This window comes from Symphodus melops, assembly GCF_947650265.1.
Source record: "Symphodus melops genome assembly, chromosome: 9".
Lineage (NCBI taxonomy): Eukaryota > Metazoa > Chordata > Actinopteri > Labriformes > Labridae > Symphodus > Symphodus melops.
In genome coordinates this window covers 176,253-196,309 of record NC_136699.1, presented here as the reverse complement: position 1 = coordinate 196,309, position 20,057 = coordinate 176,253, and the positions used below count along the sequence as shown (strand labels likewise).

Here is a 20,057-nt window from a genome sequence, read left to right as displayed (position 1 = left end):
CCCTGTTGGGACCAAACATGTGAGAGCTGGAAGACGTGGCGATGACTTTCATGACCCCAGAAAGAGGATGTTGTTATTGTCTCTCGCCCCTCTCCCCGAGGACACGGACGAGTGCAGTCTTGTAAAAGGCGGGACGGCACATCGATGTCAATCTGCACCCTGCCCCGCTCTGGAACTTTCCCCTCACAGGGTTTCAACACTAACCTCACTCTGTGCAGCCAGCCCCGCCCACCACCGAGGCGTGCGGGGTGGGGGGGGCTTCAATTAGCTGAAATAACAGACAGTTTTCTCTGTTTGTCTCTGAAGTGAGACACTCAACACAGACTGCAGGAATCAGTCTGATCACTGACACGTCCTCTTCTCACTCACTTCATGAGAATCAAATCTCAGTCACACATTTGACATCATGAGTCAAAGCTGTCCACAGCTTCATGTGTCCGTGCATCAAGTGGAGAATCCTTTAATAACTGAGTCACTTAGATGAGTCTGGTTGTTTTTAGCCGTGTTGCATCAGCAGGAGATTTCAGATGTGACCTGGAACACTGTTCATTATTTAGACTCCTGGTTTTTACAGAGACACTCAACATGGCGTCTCCATGGATCTCGTCTTTTGTTCAAACCTGGCTCTGCTGCAGGCCAGATCTGTTGAACGCCGTCATTCAGCGTGTCATCCATTAGGGGGCTCTCCAGGAATGACCAGCGAGGTCACCCTCCCCCAGCTCTTCCTCTCCTTCCATTTATTGGACTCCTCCATGTGAACCAGTCACTTGTGATATATTGACAGCAGCACTGAGCATAATGCACAGAGGATGAATCGATCGTCGCAGCTCGGGATCCCTCAACAACAGAAGCAAACCCCGGCAGTAATTGAAACTGTGCTCCTCAATATAAGGAGGAGATGTACTGTATTTATATGTGTGTGTGTGTGTGTGTGTGTGTGTGTGTGTGTGTGTGTGTGTGTGTGTGTGTGTGTGTGTGTGTGTGTGTGTGTGTGTGTGTGTGTGTGTGTGTGTGTGTGTTTCAGTTTGTGTGTTTCTGTCAGCGAGGGAAGGCACGCGTCTTTTCAACTCTAAAGCACGTCATCATGGCGTCCCGGCTGAGACAAATCACTCTGATGTTGGCTTTTCAACAAGCTGCCAGGACAGACCAAAGGCAACCGTGTGACTGTGAGTCTTTAAAGAGTGAAGACCAGGCAGGACCGGGTCTTCATCGCGCTTACTTGCATATGCCGTCTTCAGGGTCCTCCAGACCAAACCGCTCATCGAAGGTGAGCTGGATCATCATGTTACTGTTTGCCACCAGTCTCCACACCAGCTCAGTGTTCCTGGGATACGTGTTGGGGAAGTCTGGGCTTTGGACCAGTCCCTCTCCAGACACTGTTATGATCTTCTCCTGATGAGAATCTTGTACTCCTGAAACAAAACAACAGAGAGACATGGTTTCATGAAATGTGTTTGCATGTGAAATCATCCATATGGTGTTTTATAAAACACTGAGGCAGCCATGTTTAGAGAAACCCTGAGTGTCTGCTAATCAGGCATTTCACCTTCTCACACCCTGTTACCACCTTATGGTCTGGTCTAAAGTAAGTCCACATGGACCATGTCTTATGGTCTGGTCTAAAGTAAGTCCACATGGACCATGTCTTATGGTCTGGTCTAAAGTAAGTCCACATGGACCATGTCTTATGGTCTGGTCTAAAGTAAGTCCACATGGACCATGTCTTATGGTCTGATCTAAAGTAAGTCCACATGGACCATGTCTTATGGTCTGGTCTAAAGTAAGTCCACATGGACCATGTCTTATGGTCTGGTCTAAAGTAAGTCCACATGGACCATGTCTTATGGTCTGGTCTAAAGTAAGTCCACATGGACCATGTCTTATGGTCTGATCTAAAGTAAGTCCACATGGACCATGTCTTATGGTCTGGTCTAAAGTAAGTCCACATGGACCATGTCTTATGGTCTGGTCTAAAGTAAGTCCACATGGACCATGTCTTATGGTCTGGTCTAAAGTAAGTCCACATGGACCATGTCTTATGGTCTGGTCTAAAGTAAGTCCACATGGACCATGTCTTATGGTCTGATCTAAAGTAAGTCCACATGGACCATGTCTTATGGTCTGGTCTAAAGTAAGTCCACATGGACCATGTCTTATGGTCTGGTCTAAAGTAAGTCCACATGGACCATGTCTTATGGTCTGGTCTAAAGTAAGTCCACATGGACCATGTCTTATGTTCTGGTCTAAAGTAAGTCCACATGAACCATGTCTTATGGTCTGGTCTAAAGTAAGTCCACATGAACCATGTCTTATGTTCTGGTCTAAAGTAAGTCCACATGAACCATGTCTTATGGTCTGGTCTAAAGTAAGTCCACATGAACCATGACAGGGTCTTGTTGTCATCATAACTCCATTAATCTGAAACGTTGGCTCAATGACTTCAAATGGATCCCACTCAGGAGGTTTTTTCACTCAGGTCCTCTTATGCAGCCACTCAGGCTCACTGGGACCAGCAGCAGCAGGATTTAATCACAGCAAAGAAGCGTATTACCACGTCCCCTGAGGCTCCATCACATATCCGGACAACTTCTGGAAAATTCCACCTGAGCCCCACAACCATCCTGAAGCCAAGCTAAAAGTGTAGATTCAATACTCCAGGTAAACACAAAGACACATCACTTTATAAGTTCATGTGAGCTATGTGAGTTCACACACTAGAACCCTTTTTCATGCTTCAAACATCTTAGTAACCATGGCAACCAGGGTCTGAATTAACACCTGCCAAGTGCATGTTTGTATGTTTGATGGACAAACACAAGGAAGGCAGCTATCACTCGCCACAAAACTGTACAGGACATCAGCTAACCTGGTGCAACTGGTGTGCAGCTAGCTAGCCTTAGCGTTAAGCTAAATCGCTAGTATTACAGATTCATAGATTACTATTTTTTGTCTTGGAAATCAGGCAGGAAAGGAGGCATGCAGTAAAGAAGTCACGGGTTGGATTTAAACAGGCTGTCGGCTTGGAGGACCATGTCTCCATTTATGACCACCCAGTAAACTATGGTGCCCCGTGTGAGGCAACGTTTACAAGTCAGTCCACCTTCTCAAAAAATGATTTTCACCTCATAGAAAATCGACTTACCACATCAGCCAGAAAGTTTTAGACCCTTTATTGTAACATATTCAAAAATACTTCATACAATATAATTCACATTCCTCCTCAGTGTCTATCCTGTAGCCTCTTAAGCTCAAGCACTGATTGAACGAGGAGTGTAGCCTTTATCATAAGGACAAAGTATGCATCTCATTTAAATCTATTCATCTTTGTAGCTAACATGCTAGCAACCTCCAATCTTAAACCTAAACTAACTTAATACTGTGATGACACTATGAAATGAATAGTTGTCACCATATAAGTCCAGCTGAGAAAAACAAACATGTTTTCACACCATGCTGAAGCTGTATTTAAAAAGCCAGCATATTGTTTGTCCCAGAAAAGAAGTCGATTTTTAGGGGAAACACAATGAAATGCAGATTATAACATCCGAGTCCCAAATGAGGCAGAAAAGACAAAAGCAGAGGTGTTAAAATGTAATTAGTAGCACTTCCAAAAAGCTTGTTTCACACAACAGACGCTAATACAACAACATTACTGGTATTACTATCTCCATGCTGTGTTGAAAAGGTTGTGATTTTCTCACAGATTACTCTAGAAATGATATCCCATCTCCTGACTATTCTCTGCTTTTTAAAGCTCCGTCTATATTTATAGATCATTCAGTATTCATACACCAATCCAATGAGTCTAGCCGTCAGAAGAAGCGGCAGGGGTTTAATGTGCTCATTAGGAGGAGTGTGCAGCTGGAAGTCTGTCTGTCCATTAAACGGATGAGTAAACATTTCCCCAGTGCAACTTGTGTACACATATTTATATTTGAAACACATTTTGGACTTGATTAGTGGTTATTTTGCCATAAATTTGATTTAAGGATGTGATTCATGCCCAGCGGTGTGATTCACTCAGAGGCTGTTTGCTTGTAATAGAAACACAGACAGGTTACATTTACGTCCACCCTGGAAACACTCAAAAAGTTCCACAGCAACACTTAAGTTCTCACAATGGTTCCAAGGATAACTCATCTGTCTAAAGGTGTGATTACTGAAGATCAAGCTAATCTGGCAGCCTGTTGACCTAGACATATGGACAGCACAACGTCCCCCCTATTGTACAAATATGAGGCCACAGCAAGCCTGTGATGGGTGCTGATTGGAGGAGCTAGCTGATGCTTTTATTGTAAACACCATCACTCACAGACAAAAATAAATAACACAGGTGTTTACACCGCAGCATAGAGTTGTAGTTAGCGTTAAAGCGTGGAGGGAAAAAAATAAAGGATGAGACTTGGTTATTATTCCAAATTGAGAAAGCTAGATCGCTTAGCTTAGCAACAAAGCTAGGAACACTTCACTGTTCAAACAGTCTGTGTTGTGATTTTAAATGTTATCGAAGAAAAGGCTTTTGAGACGAGGATTTACCATTGTGTTAGGTAACATGACCAGTGGCTGGTTCCATTCCTCCACCTCAGACGGGAAAGAGACAGAGGTGCTTGGCCCGTTCTTTATTTTATCCAAAAAGAAACAGGACCCTCCGAAGTCTTTCAATGACTAAAATGTCTCTTTCCATGAACCAATGCCATTAATTTAACACGTGAAGCAGAAAGCTCTCTACAGGGTTTGGAATTTGGACTGCAGTACCCATTCTAAACACCAGGTGTCTGAGTTACATATTGCTCCTTTAAAGCTCCTGTTGAGAGTTTTATATCTCATGAAACAAACTTTACATGTATGTATCTATGTGAGTGATTCTTTCAATGCACTTATCTCTAAAGTCTGATAAACCTGCTGCAGGGCAGGTGACAGGTGATCAGCTGCATGATGCAGACATGATACATGGCTAAGATTCTTGATGATTCTTTATGACATTACCAGCACAGAAACAAGAGGCACCACTTCGTCCACAGGGGGCGCCAAAATCATCAACACAAGTCACAATGCGTTTCTCACAGTGGCTTAAAGTGGATTATTACTTGCTCAGAGAATAATTCACAAGGTGGTCAAGTCTTAACATATTCATGTTTTTCATCAAATCTGATTTTTTTTACAGAATTTAAAAATAATTTCTGGAACATAAAATCAATCACTCAGCTTGCACAAAGTGTTGTGGCAGCAATAAATGGACTTTGAATGTTCTTGTTTTCTCTGTTGTAGTTCATAGAAATCCTTCTCTAATCCAGCATTCTTATCAAGATGTAACTTGATATCATCCCCACGTTCTCTCTGGCATCCCCTCTGCAGCCGTCCATCAAACGCAGTCAGTGGATAGACCAACAACAACACCTCTTAAGACACAATAACCTCAGATTGCAGATCTGGCTTTGATGTTTTCCTGTGGGTTTGTTGGGGAGCCAGGTGGGAACAGATTGAATGACAGAGTGCCAGATGCAGAGAGAAACAAGGCCTGGGCATGACTTCTCCATGAAGAGGTTCTTTCATTACTGTGTGAAGAGTTTGGCCTCAAGAACAAACTGTCTCAGAACATAAAGGGCCTCCTTCTTCTTCCATCAGACTTTCTGCAAATTAATTGGTGCACTCCTTCAGGCCAAAAGGGAAAAAAAGACATTTAGATGTTGTATGTCAAATGCAACAACCTCTGGTACAGGCTGTTGTGATATCATGCATTGACAACTCCTCACTGGCAGGCACAAGAAAACCTCCGCTAATAATCCAGAACACTGCAGTGCAACTGGTCTTTAACCTGCCCAGAACAGCACACGCCACTCCGCTGGGCCCACCGCTCCTCCTGTGCCACACGCTGTCTCTGAGAAACACAACAGTGTTTGCATCGTTGCCTTTAGTTTTGCCTTTCACACACACTCAACATGTTACCAACTGAGAAAACCTCCAAAGCAGTTAGCTTTGACCACTTTGATTTATTGGCTTCATTTTGTAATAAGTCGTTCATTTCAGCGAACCCATTGCTCCTGTCCCGGCCCGTGAGCCGCGTGACACTCGTATCATAATCAGTAACCCTGAGGTCAAGAAGTCTTTATAATACGAGACACCAAGCTCTCTCTCTCTCTCTCTCTCTCTCTCTCGCTCGCTCTGTGCAAGCAGCAGCTCCACAGCAGCAGCTTTGATCGACTGTTTTTATATCCATGTGCACGCTCAGGAGGAAACAAGCCCATCGCTCTCATGCTGTTAAAGCTCAGCCCTCCATCACAATGACGTGTTTTTAATTACATCCCCATTACTGTGGGCTCCTACACGCGGGCTCATAAAGTGCGTCATGAATTATGTGAAAAAATGTGATTGTTTAATGAATGAGTCCAGATGTAGGCGGACATGTGGAGTTAATGGTCTACCTGTGTGACTGGAGAGGGGAGTCTTTATTAAAACTATCACTGAGGAGAGAATGTGAAAGGAAAATCCCAGCGTGGTCCCAGCGGGGAATCAGGGGGGGGGCCTTGATATGAGAGCATTAGATCCTGATGAAAAGGTAAAAATCACACTCAATCCAGAAAGTCTGCAAATAGCCGTCTTAATCCTCCGACACTCATCACAAGTAATTGCAGCAGGTGGGGGGAACATTGTGTTTGCATTCCTGCTCGCTGCAGGTCTTTGTGCATGAAGATCAAGAGCGAGCCATCCCAGGGATTCTTGGCTGTCGATCTTTTGTTCACTTGCATCAAAGCAGAAACTCTTCAGCTGAGCACAGGACGTCTGCTAAAAACTAATATTTGATGAGAGTGAGAGCTCCAAGGTCACCAACCCGCCTTTTCTTTTTTTACATCAACAATACTGTCTGTTCATGCTTCTCTGCTCCCCCCTCAGAGTACAGTAAAATGCAAAGACACGCCACCACGCCGCGGCGGATCCTGGGCGTAACTCTGACTTGAAAATGACCTCACTCTCGGGGTGAACCCGTGTCATCTAATGATCAGAGGAGCAGCTCCCCCAGAGTGAATTACCTCAAACATGACTTTTCCTTGACCTACTTCTTTTCCTGTGTGAGGAAAGTGGAGCCGACTATTAAGGGAGGAAGTGACTGTGAATAAATAAGAGGCTGTACAGTGCAGCCATTGTGCTTTGTTCACACGTTGGTGGCTGAAGCATTCATGCTGTTAAACATTAACCTCTCGCCTGCCAGAACAGAAGGGCTGCACACATGCAGAGTGCACACCACACTTATTATTAATAGGACTGCTATGACACTTGTTATGCTAAAACTGAAATGATAATAGGATTATAAGGGAGCTCTGGGCATTTACAAGTGCACACACAACTCTGCTTTCACACACACTGACATTTGTGCATGCATACCCAGATGCATTAATAAATGTTCGATGCCTTCCAGCGAGGATTACCTAATGAGAGCGGCCCCCCCTTCATCAGGCCCGCTGCATGTTTCTCATTACAGAAGGGAGCGGGAGGAATGAGAAGCATTCATCCTGGCTCCTGTTAGCTGCACTGAATCCGTCTGTCTTCACATCGTATCATTACTCACTCGGCCGGCTCTCTGCTTTGGAGTTTATCTGCTGGTCATTCTGCATGATGTAGTGGACAGGAGTTCTCCCCCGAGAAAGCAATACAGATGTCTACCTGTGTCCACTGTGAGGACATTCTTTAAGTCCATCATTAAACTGCTGAAAATCTAATTAGTGTTGGTTGTGCTGCCGCTCTGTGAATGGACTAAATTGTTATTTTCACACATTACGAGCTCCACTACACTGTGTTCCCCACGCCGCCTCGTGCATCATGTTTAAGCGTTCACGACAGCTATTTCCTGACTGGTAATCGACGGCCGAGTCACCGTGACACTAAATCCAAATAGTTTTTAATTCCAGCGTGGTTACCTGCTGATCAGGATGAATGAGAGGCCCCGAGGAGCCCAGCTTCTGCTCAGGTGATGAAACTGTACCCAACAAAGAATTCCCTTTTTTCCAGGCATGTGTTTCAGGCTCCGTGTAATCACCCCGGACATCTGCTGCTTATTAAGACGCTGTAGTGCTTACTACAGGTGCAGTAAATTCCCGACCCTGCTCGGGATATTTATTGCCTTTTGGTTTACAGTCGGCTCGAACAGAGCAGGAGCACGCCATGGGAATCTTTCCTGGCTGCGTGGGACTCTTCTGTGGCGTTTCATCGAGCAGGCGTGTGTCAGGATGAGCAGGAAGTACGGAATAATAATACGTGAGATTCAAAACAATATTATGAACTCTTCTGTTACCATGGCAACACAAGGCTCGCTTGGTTTCGCTGATTTCATGCACGCTGTGCTGTGTGCTGCCGCTCTGCCTTCACACAGAAACATGTGCAGGCTGCAGTTTGGCTCCAAGCCTCTAGGGGGCTCACAGAGACTCACAGAAGCACTGATGCTGTCCAACACTGACCTGGAGTGTTTCATGAAGATGTTTTCAGAGTGATGAGATCCAGAGGGTTCGAGCGATGGTTCGAGCGGACATGCCTGAACACTTCCTGAGTCATGTGATCAACACAAACAGTAGCAGGGCTCTCTGATTGGCTGCTTCCTCTCCATGTTGGAGAGCCGCAGAGCTCCTCCTTCTGTCAGCTTCACTTTCAAAACATGGCCTTCAACAGGTGGACAGTTATGACCCGTGAAAGTGACGGGGTCAGAGGTCATGTCAGTCCCAGCACTTAAAGGATCCTGCTGCTTCTGCCGAGTTGTAACTTAATAATGTGATACTTTATTGACCCCCCCCCAGTGAGGGGGCAGGGCTTTAATGACCTGCACAGGAACACTTTAGCGAGGCAGATTGTTTCCAGCAGGAGAGTGGAGCTCAGAGGTCAGCTGACTGAGGGGGGGTCATGAGGTCAACCTGGCCAGGTGTGCAGGTGTTGACACCTGCTGCAGAGCAGACGAGCTGACACAGCGAGTGCACGCGTGTTCACAGTTTCATACGAAGCTTATTGAAGACAAATTCAGATTGTTTCCTTCTAAAGAACTTTTTAAAGTCCTGATTTCTTTCTTTCATTTCCTCTTTTTACAAGCTGCTGTGTTCAAAATGAAGCCAACAGAAAAATGAACTGCAGTTCCTCCAGTGTCCACTTGAGGCTGGATGACACGCTCGCTCATCCTTTTTGATTGTATTAAGGCTAAAGGTTATATCTGAATTTGCATAATTCAGGGCGGGGCTTCGATGACAGACTGGTTTCTCTTTAGAAATGTGTGACCTGACTGAGACCATGTTTCTAGATGCTTCCTCAGCCTGATGAAGAGGTGCAAGGATGTGTGGGAGGGAGGAGGAGCAGCAGGTAACCCCCCCCCCCCCCCCCCCCCGAGGTGAGAAGGATCAAGCTGACAGTGAAGGCACCATGTGAACACACAGACGTGAACTCTTTCACCCCTCCGGCCCGTCCAGCAGACTCAAACTCACCACCACACAACGCCTCCTCCTCGGGTTACCCCCCCCCCCCCCCCCCCCGGGTTTCTCACAGCGTCTAATTAGTGCCCACACTTGTGTTTGGCATCCAGAAGACGGGAGATTGAGTGTCAGTGGTTTGTTTGTGTGGACCCTGTGGTGTTCAGTGTCTGAGCCTGGACTCAAACACCATCATCTGATTTTATCTCGTTATTTCAAACATCATTATTTTATCATCTGAACTGAAGTTCACCTCACACACACACACACACACACACACACACACACACACACACACACACACACACACCTTTTCAAAATGTGGGCGGGGCTTGAGAGGGAGCTTTGTGGACCCAGCAGCTGAATACACCTCGGAGGAATCTGCACAGCAAACAGAACCTCTGAACAACCCTTCAAGACGCTACGAGCAACGCAAGCTAACGTGCTAAACACTGCAGACTGATGGTTCATCCAACGCCATCGACGTGGTCGAAGTTAAATAACGTTTAAATTGTTAAGAATGAAGCTCCTCCCTCTCTCTCCTTCCTGTCCTGGATCTCTAACTGTCTGCAGCAGAGGACTCTGGGTAATGGTGTTCTCTTTACCCTCAGAGGGTCTTGTTACTGCCTGTCTCTGCTCCCTGCTGCCTGGCTCAGAGGTTTGGTCAGGAGACGAGTGATTCACTAACAGCTTCAACACGCTCACAGCTCCTGATGGAGAGTGAAGGGTTCAGATCCAGGAGGAGGTCGGGGAACATGGATGATCTTAAAAACACGGAGCGTCATGTCACACCACGCAGACGGCCTCACGATGCTTTTCAAACAATCGGATCATACAATACAGGAAGTGACGCTCCACGCCAGCAGGTGGCGGTAACCTGCTCCCACACCCCCCGTATGACAGGTCCTTCTAATCCAGAAGAATGTCTGATTAAAAGTCGTCTCTTGACTGATTCACTGACCAGCCAATCAGAGTGATTCCTCTCACCAACCGTGTCGACAGACGCAGATTCAACAGATCGAGAAACGCGAGCGACGGTCCGAGCGATGATCTACGCTCAGCCTTCTCACGTGACGTCACCGAGCAGGATTGGGCACCGAGCGCCCAGCTTGACTTTTAAATGGCCTCCATGGATCATTACGTCTCTGACTGTGTTTAATACGAGGCCTCCCAGCTCTCCTCCTCGTCGGAATAAGAACAAACAGAACTCTGCTATTAGACACAATCATCAACTAAAACAAAAAGCCAGCCGGCCTCTAAAAGCCTCCTTCTCATCTCTGGAGGTTCTGCATATTCATGAAGCTGCGTTCAAGGAACAATAGCAGTGTCAGATAAATGGATTATAAACACGCTCTTCTTTGTTTGATGTTTTCAGTCAGTGCTGCTTGTTTAAGATGACTCACATGATGTGAGCTGAAACACAAATGACAAACCTCCGTTTGTGTTTACACGAGCGACAAGAAGAGAAATATTCAAGCTCAATATGGGCGTCTGAAACCTTTACATCCCTCAGATATCAAACAAAGATCTTAAACAAAGACAGATGACCACTCTGCAGAGTGAGGATGTTTGTTGTAGTCCATACAGCGCCCTCTGCTGGCCACAGAGAACGGCTGGTTTAACACAATGAAACTCAAATTAAATATCTGACTGGTGAATAAATCTGGTAATATTGGCTCTGTGATAAAATAGACGACAATCAGTGAATGAGCTGATATCGGCCGATATTACTGGCTGGCCGGTCGATCGGTCGGGTTCTAATTATATTTATTCTGAGAAATGTTTAATTCAGGTTTTATTAGAATGAGTCTTTTTTTAATGGTATTAATAAGCTCCATGTTTTGATGTTCTCTGAAAGTTTCCGTGCTCTGTTCGGTATGTTACGCGTGTTAGCATGTTAGCGTGTAGCTAACGTGGGTTTAGACTCCTCTGGAAACTTCAGACCAGCAGAGTGACGAACTGACCGTGTTCACAATAAAACATTAAGACAGTCGATGATCCGTCATCACGAGCATGCTGATACTGCCAGCGAGCCGCTTTAAATGGGCGCTAACGCCCGTCAACAGGTGTGACGGCAGACAACGTGCTGAACAAAGTCTGACAGATCGACTCAGACACACGGAGAGCTGCATGAAAGATCGGCCTTGTCAATGGCATCTCATTAGCTGGCGTGGTTCCGGGGGTCGTGTTCATACCGTCTGTAAAAGCTCTAATTAGAGGCAGCTGAACAGATGTGAGGTGTGTGTGTGTGTGTGTGTGTGTGTGTGTGTGTGTGTTTCAGCTGTCACACACTCGGCTAACAGCGTAGAGAACACTTCCATGTTTAACATTCAGATCCTTCCTGAACATGATTCACTGTTTAAGCTAACGGTCTGAGTGGCTCCGCTCAGCCTCATGAGTGATGGTGCGTTCAAGGTGCTCTGGATAAAGCAGCAGCCGTTGTTTGTTTGGTCAGACGTGTCCTCTGAGCAGCATCAAGTGTTTGAGCTCTGAATCCACCGACAGCACAGCCATGTTCTCACGACCACGCAGGCGTGAGAAACACGTTACAACGTCCAACAACGTAACACGCCGTTTAATGATCACAGTCGCCCGACACATTCAGTCATTGATGTCGATACTGAAGAGAGAAAAATATCTGATACCGATATATGAGCAGCCATCTTTTCTTGTTGCATCCATTGAGATAAACCTTCATCTCTTCCTATGATGATATCCATACAGCGCCCTCTGCTGGTGACAGAACTGCTGGATTAGTGAAATGGTGAATAAATGCAGTAATACTGCGTCTATCTGTGATACAAACAGACGATACTGAGAGTCACTGGATAGGTTACTGTCGGCCGATTCATCGCTCGTCATGACACTTCATTCACGAAGAACGGCCTCAAAAACTTTCACTGCAATGTCTGAGGACATAAAATCCAAACAGGACAGATGTTGTTCTCTACATCTGAACAGATCAGAGCGGCTCCGTCACAAACAAGCCCTTCAATCCTGTTTTCCTTTTGTGAAGGAATCCAAGCTGAGCTGATGATCGATGCTCTGACAGTGAAAACCTTTCAGTCTTTGAGTCCAGGGTTTCCACTCCTTCTTGTTTTCACTCTGCAAACTACATTCACCAACAGACATGAGCTGTTTCTACTGTTCCATCAAATACATTCATCTTTAAAAGGCAGCTTGCATATGATTCACACGTCTGCGACGTCCTCCGCTCATCTATTCCCTTTGTGTTGTTTCAGATCCGTCTCTGACTTGCCCACATTCTCCCCACTTCACTGAACGCATCAGCTGTTATTAAGATTTGCAATATCTGGGCAATGAGCCACTTCATCTCTGCACTTTCACACCACACGCCACTGACACGCAGTGATCATGGAGCCCGCTGCAGACACGTCAGTGACACGCAGTGATCATGGAGCCCGCTGCAGACACGCCACTGACACGCAGTGATCATGGAGCCCGCTGCAGACACGTCAGTGACACGCAGTGATCATGGAGCCCGCTGCAGACACGTCAGTGACACGCAGTTATCATGGAGCCCGCTGCAGACACGCCACTGACACGCAGTGATCATGGAGCCCGCTGCAGACGCGCCACTGACACGCAGTGATCATGGAGCCCGCTGCAGACACGTCAGTGACACGCAGTGATCATGGAGCCCGCTGCAGACACGTCAGTGACACGCAGTTATCATGGAGCCCGCTGCAGACACGTCAGTGACACGCAGTGATCAAGGAGCCCGCTGCAGACACGTCACTGACACGCAGTGATCATGGAGCCCGCTGCAGACACGTCAGTGACACGCGGTTATCATGGAGCCCGCTGCAGACACGTCAGTGACACGCAGTTATCATGGAGCCCGCTGCAGACACGTCAGTGACACGCAGTTATCATGGAGCCCGCTGCAGACACGTCAGTGACACGCAGTGATCATGGAGCCCGCTGCAGACACGTCACTGACACGCAGTTATCATGGAGCCCGCTGCAGACACGTCAGTGACACGCAGTTATCATGGAGCCCGCTGCAGACACGTCAGTGACACGCAGTCCGGCCCGACACGCCATTCAAGGCGGGTTCAGATATTACACATCCACCAAATAAGAGAACCAAGTGTGGAACATGACTGGGCCTCTGTGGCTGACTGAGGGGAACCGTGTGTGTAAGCGTGTGTGTGTAAGCGTGTGCATGGAAGTGTGTGCGTGTAAGCGTGTGTGTGTGTGTAAGCGTGTGCGTGTAAGCGTGTGCATGGAAGCATTTGCATGGAAGCGTGTGTGCATAAGCGTGTGCATGGAAGTGTTTGCATGGAAGCGTGTGTCCATAAGCGTGTGCATGGAAGCATTTGCATGGAAGCGTGTGCGTGTAAGCGTGTGCATGGAAGCATGTGCGCATAAGCGTGTGCATGGAAGCATGTGCGCATAAGCGTGTGCATGGAAGCGTGTGTGCATAAGCGTGTGCATGGAAGCATTTGCATGGAAGTGTTTGCATGGAAGCGTGTGCATGGTAGCGTGTGTCCATAAGCGTGTGCATGGAAGCGTGTGCGTGTAAGTGTATTCATGTAAGTGTGCATGTAAGCGTGTGCATGGAAGCGTGTGCATGGTAGCGTGTGTGCATAAGCCTGTGCATGGAAGTGTGTGCATGGAAGCGTGTGCATGGTAGCGTGTGTCCATAAGCGTGTGCATGGAAGCGTGTGCGTGTAAGTGTGCATGTATGCGTGTGCATGGAAGTGTGCGTGTAAGCGTGTGCAGGGAAGCATGTGCATGGAAGCGTGTAAGCGTGTTCATGGAAACGTGTGCATGTAAGCGTGTGCGTTTAAGCGTGTTCATGTAAGCGTGTGCATGGAAGCGTGTGTGTGTATGCATGTGCATGGAAGCGTGTGTGTGTAAGTGTGTGCGTGTAAGTGTGCATGTATGCGTGTGCATGGAAGTGTGCATGGAAGTGTGTGCGTGTAAGCGTGTTCATGTAAGTGTGCATGTATGCGTGTGCATGGAAGCGTGTAAGCGTGTGCGTGTAAATGTGTGCGTGTAAGCGTGTGCGTGTAAGTGTGTGCGTGTAAGTGTGTGCATGGAAGTGTGTGCGTGTAAGCGTGTTCATGTAAGTGTGCATGTATGCGTGTGCATGGAAGCGTGTAAGCGTGTGCGTGTAAATGTGTGCGTGTAAGCGTGTGCGTGTAAGCGTGTGTGCATAACCGTGTGCATGGAAGTGTTTGCATGGAAGCGTGTGCGTGTATGCATGTGCGTGTAAGTGTGTGCGTGTAAGTGTGTGCATGGAAGTGTGTGCGTGTAAGCGTGTTCATGTAAGTGTGCATGTATGCGTGTGCGTGTAAGCGTGTGCATGTAAGCGTGTGCGTGTAAGCGTGTTCATGTAAGTGTGCATGTATGCGTGTGCATGTAAGCGTGTAAGCGTGTAAGCGTGTGCATGTAAGCGTGTGCGTGTAAGCGTGTGCGTGTTTCAGGCTACTGAAGGAACCTCGGTCACATGATATTTGATCATGTTCACTGAAACAGGTTTGTCAGTGCAGAAGGAGACAAAGGGGGAACGAGCTCCTCATGGAGACACAGAACCAGAACCACAGAACCAGAACCACTTCCTGTTTACATCGGAGGAGGAGCCAGCTCGACTAACACGTCAGATTATTTCTATTTATTAAACACACACACACACACACACACACACACACACACACACACACCATTCCATTCGTGCTGTAGAAACGGAGACCCCCCCGCGCCCCTCCCCCCCCCGGGTGTAAGCATGGCGAGCGTTTCCAGTCTGCACACAGACCCATTTAAGCTGCAGGAGAAGTCAGACATTCTGAACGTGTGATTGGGTTACCGTCGGGCACGGCGTCATATATCACGTCTCACCGTGGGACATAATCCAGGCAGCGTGGGACTCATGATCACTGGGACAGCTGGGTGTTTGACTCGCAGCGTGTTTAATGACTTCTGCTTCTTCTGCAACAGGCAGGACGCAGGACACAGGACAGGCAGGACACAGGACACAGGACAGGCAGGACACAGGACAGGCAGGACACAGGACAGGCAGGACACAGGACAGGCAGGATACAAGACAGGCAGGATACAGGACACAGAACATAGGACACAGGACAGGCAGGACACAGGACACAGGACAGGCAGGACACAGGACAGGCAGGACACAGGACAGGCAGGATACAGGACATAGGACACAGGACAGGCAGGACACAGGACAGGCAGGACACAGGACAGAGGACAGGCAGGACGCACCAGACAGGACACAGGACAGGCAGGACACAGGACATAGGACACAGGACAGGCAGGACACAGGACAGAGGACAGGCAGGACGCACCAGACAGGACACAGGACAGGCAGGACACAGGACAGACACGACACAGGACAGACACAAACGCTTCATGTCTTTTAGGAGGACACGCAGTCCAACCGGTCCGTCTCTGCATCCTGTCTGGACACTGAGGGGTTAAAAAGAAGATCCTGACTGGATTGTTTTTGATTGGTCTGTTTTGTCTCCTGCTCCCATGAAAGACTCAGCTGTGGGATTCTTCAGCACTTGATCTGGGTCAAGCTGCCTGTCAGTCAAACTGCAGGGTGATGAAATACCTCTGTGACGGGAGGTGATGACATCTGCCAAACTATGCAGACATGCCCTCCAGAGAGACCATCCAAGGTCAACTCATCTCGCCGCCAACACTCAGCCCGCTGGAATCCAGCTCGCCGTTAGCCGAGCGCAGCGCTCACAGGACGAGCTGGCAGCGCCTCAAACCTCACAGCCTCGGGTTCAATGGAAGCTTCTGTTTGAGAGCGAACCAAAGAACGAGCTCTCACCGGCTCCTCGCTGCTTTTATCATCCACATAGCTGAGGGGATTAATCCCAGCGTGCCTCGGCCTGCTCGCTGCAGAGCAACCTGCTCGTCCAAAAGGCCACGGAGCAGCCAATCAGGAGCCGACGCCAGAAACACGTCACAACGTTTTGTAGATCTGACATCATATCGTAGCGCCGCGGTCCCACACCACCACGCCGCTGCCCTCTGTCGCTCTGATCACGCTGTCAGCTCGGGCGCCGGGCGCCGCAACACGGGTCTGTAAACATATATGTTAAAGCGTGGAGGAGTGCGCTGGGTCCAGAGCTGCGAACACACAGACACCTCCTTCCTCTGTTGTCTAAGACATGTCAGAGGTCAAAGGTCAGAGCAGAGGAAACAGGGACAGACAGGTATGTGCTCTGACAGACTCCGCCCCTCAGTTTATTTATATACAGTTGGTTTTTCTGCTCTGGGAGTCTCACAGGCTGGAGCTGCCTGACCCAAACACTCGACATGACCACGCTGACTGTCCCTCTCTGGACAGCTGGCGGACAAAGACACGGCGACAGGAGGCGACCTGAGCTACCAGAGCTTCATATATGCAGGCAACATTTACTGAGCATCAACAGCCAGAAGCTCCGCCCACTGACCTTCAGGCCGTCACCGAGCAGCTTCAGAGACGTTTAGCAGAGTCGGTGCGACTCGAAGCAAACCTACAGTAAATCCTGTTTTTGACTTCTTCAAAGCATCACTGACCAAACAAAGAGGAGTTCAGTCCTGAGCCGCTGCAGACACACGTGGAGCCTGAGGGAACCTTGTCTTCAACCTGTGACCCAGATCCTCTGGAAAGTCCCTGGGCTGATTGAGGAGGTGGGAGAGACGCTGGGCGCGCTCTGAAATGACAAACAGCAGGCAGGCGGTGGCATGCTTTGCTTGCCAAACACAGCACTGGAGTTCAAATAGTGCTGACAGGGGAAACATAGACAGTGCCCCCCCCCCCTCTGTAGACATAGGCCTTCCTGTATTCACAGCTCCAGGCTTCTTATATCTTGGAAAATGAATGTTTACATGCAGACTGGTGTGGAGGAGGAGACGCAGCTGAAACCAGTTAAGATCCAAAGATCCCATCAAACAGTAGCTTGACTTTATTCACTTTAAACACGCCTCTTCCATCTGACCCGCCCACTCTCCCATCTGACCCGCCCACTCCCCCATCTGACCCGCCTACTCCCCCATCTGACCCGCCTACTCCCCCATCTGACCCGCCTACTCTCCCATCTGACCCGCCTACTCCCCCATCTGACCCGCCTACTCTTCCATCTGACCCGCCTACTCCCCCATCTGACCCGCCTACTCCCCCATCTGACCCGCCTACTCCCCCATCTGACCCGCCTACTCCTCCATCTGACCCGCCTACTCACGGAGCCTACTTTGATGCTTTGAATTCAGCCTCCGTCCAATCATTAACTGTGCTGCGTTCAGGTACGGGACGCAGGCTTCATCTGACCCGCGTCACAGACTCCACCCAGCAGCTTTAAGGGGCGTGTCCTACTTTCACCTTACTGAAGCACTTACAATAAGACGGAGGGAAGCCGGCCATCTTTACCTGCGGCCTCATCAGGGATGTATGAACACCATCATTCACACTGCTGCAGGTTCTTTAAGGTTCACATCCATTCTGAAAAACTGAATTTCCAGCTCACTGATTGGACGATACAAAGGTGCATCTGTAGTGGAGGAGGTGTATCAGGTTCCTCTGATGCTCATCGAGTGCGACAGGATCTTTAGGACGCAGAGCGTCCGTGTTCCTGCATGGTCATGGTTCCTGTGTGCGGCGCCCGGGGCGAGCTGTCAGACCCGTGATGCATCCAAACATGAACAGAAAGCAGGAAACACGGATTAAACACGCGTGCTGTGGACCTGTGGGCGTCTCACCGTGAGATTCACAATCAGGATTCAAAGTCGATCTTCTCTTGCAAAGCGTTGAACCCATGAGTTAACCCATTAATGACTAACCTGGTCCCCTCTCAGTGACCCCCCCCCCCCTTAACTCTCATTACCAGGCCACCCACTCTCTTCCTGTGTCTAAGTGCTCACTACATCATAAGTTGATGAATGCACAATGCTCCTCTGTACCTTCAACCTGTCCTGCATGTAAACATGACCAACACGGCTCTGTGACCCCGCCGCCCCCCCTAATCTCCTAATCTGCAGCGGAACAGCCGCCTCTGTGATCACTGGCAGGTCCAGCACGTGGCATACCTTCCTCGGGGGGGGGGGGGGGGTGTATGCAGGTAATCCACATCCCGACTAATATTTGCAGCCGGATTCTTCTCATCTGTTTGTGGGGGGGCGTGCAACACATTCATCCTTCAGTGCAGCTCCTTTTATTAGCTCTCTCACTGACCTGCTGTTTATCTCACTCTTCCTTCAGTTTGAAAGATTTCATTTGAGAAGCTGAAGCTGCTTCCTGTTTGTGTGTGTCAGCCCGACGTGATGTAGTGGTATCAGAACCAGTACATGTGGGTTCAGCTGTGACACGGGCTGAGGATAAATATCCTTCAGTTTAACGAGACGGCCTTCGTTGAATCATTTCTCAGAGTGGAAATGAGTCGTACATCATCACCGACATCATGGACGCCGGCGCCCGGCTCCTGAAACACAAAAACCTCCTTGTACAGCCATGATGAGAAAGAGACGTTTTCTCACAGGCCGAGCTGAAGCCTGCGGTTGTGGTCGGGGGAAAATGGCGTTTGCTTTCAGCCATATTTCATTAGTGCATATGCAGATGTCATTCGTAGCCAAAGTTGTTCTTATTAAGCGTGAAATCTAATCGCCATGTGGCGAACACATGTTCAGACATGTTATTGTAGGAAAGCCTCAGTGATGGAGGGAGGAAATGTTCCCCTTATTTATGACCACAGAACAGTTCAAACGTGTTGTCTGCTTCCCGGTGACAGATGGTTACCCCGCACAGCGCCCGCCTCGCTGGGAGAAAAGCCCCCGTCATATCTTATGGAGTCATCAGCAGCCGCTTGCCAACTTTAATAGGACGGGGGACCGTAACTCTCCAGGCAACTCCAGCACTAAAGCGGGCCGACAGGTCCGGCTGTCTCGCCCGCCTCTGATCGATATCAGATTGTCTCAGAGACAGAGGCAGAGCAATCAAGCGTGCCAGAACAGTGAGCAGTCCAGTCAGAGGTTAGAGACGAGCCGGCTTCACCCGCCGCCAAAGTGTGACCGCTGTTTAAAAGACTCTGACTCCCCCCCCCCCGGTGTTTTCCTTTCTCAGCCGTCCTGATTAAAGCTGCAGATCCGGCGGGCGGCTCTGATTTCTCCGCCCTGGCTGTGGTGAAGTCAGCGCTGCATGTCCTCACACAGTACGCAGCTGCAGAGGACATGGACACAGGACGCAGACACCCTATGAGGTCCTGCTGTCTCCTCGTGTCCTCCTGTATTCTATGCACTACGCTCACAGGACATCTGCAGCATTTTAATAACACAACGAGGATGAGGAGACAGCTGACACGTCTCTCAGACAGAGTCCCCACCCGGGGTCTGCGTCTCCTTAAACCAGAGACCCCTGAGCTCTCAGACTGCAACGTTTGACTTCTCCATGTGGACAAAGAAATGGAAACACCCGAAAGTGCACATATAACAGACAAAGAGGGGCGAGAGAGAGAGAGAGAGACAGAGGGAGAGTGGGAGAGAGAGACAGAGGGAGAGAGAGAGAGAGTGGGAGAGAGAGAGAGAGAGAGAGAGAGAGGGAGGGAGAGAGAGACAGAGAGAGAGTGGGAGAGAGAGAGACAGAGG

General features: G+C 48.7%; 2 protein-coding genes across 2 annotated transcripts in view; one reads left to right on the top strand and one right to left on the bottom strand.

Moving 5' to 3' along the window:
- The window catches only part of pdgfc (platelet derived growth factor c), a gene marked incomplete at its 5' end in the record, with an annotated part of 9,034 nt that extends 3,131 nt beyond the window's left edge, over nt 1-5,903 (bottom strand). The window contains 2 exons of the mRNA XM_079352442.1: nt 1,220-1,412; nt 5,816-5,903. Of these exons, the coding sequence (XP_079208568.1) occupies nt 1,220-1,412; nt 5,816-5,903 (281 nt within the window). The remainder of the gene's footprint in view (nt 1-1,219; nt 1,413-5,815) is intronic.
- A 10,180-nt stretch (nt 5,904-16,083) lies between these two features.
- Nucleotides 16,084-20,057, top strand: part of gria2b (glutamate receptor, ionotropic, AMPA 2b) — a gene marked incomplete at its 5' end in the record, with an annotated part of 39,807 nt that continues 35,833 nt past the window's right edge. The window contains 3 exons of the mRNA XM_079352441.1: nt 16,084-16,519; nt 19,205-19,426; nt 19,537-19,680. Of these exons, the coding sequence (XP_079208567.1) occupies nt 16,084-16,519; nt 19,205-19,426; nt 19,537-19,680 (802 nt within the window). The remainder of the gene's footprint in view (nt 16,520-19,204; nt 19,427-19,536; nt 19,681-20,057) is intronic.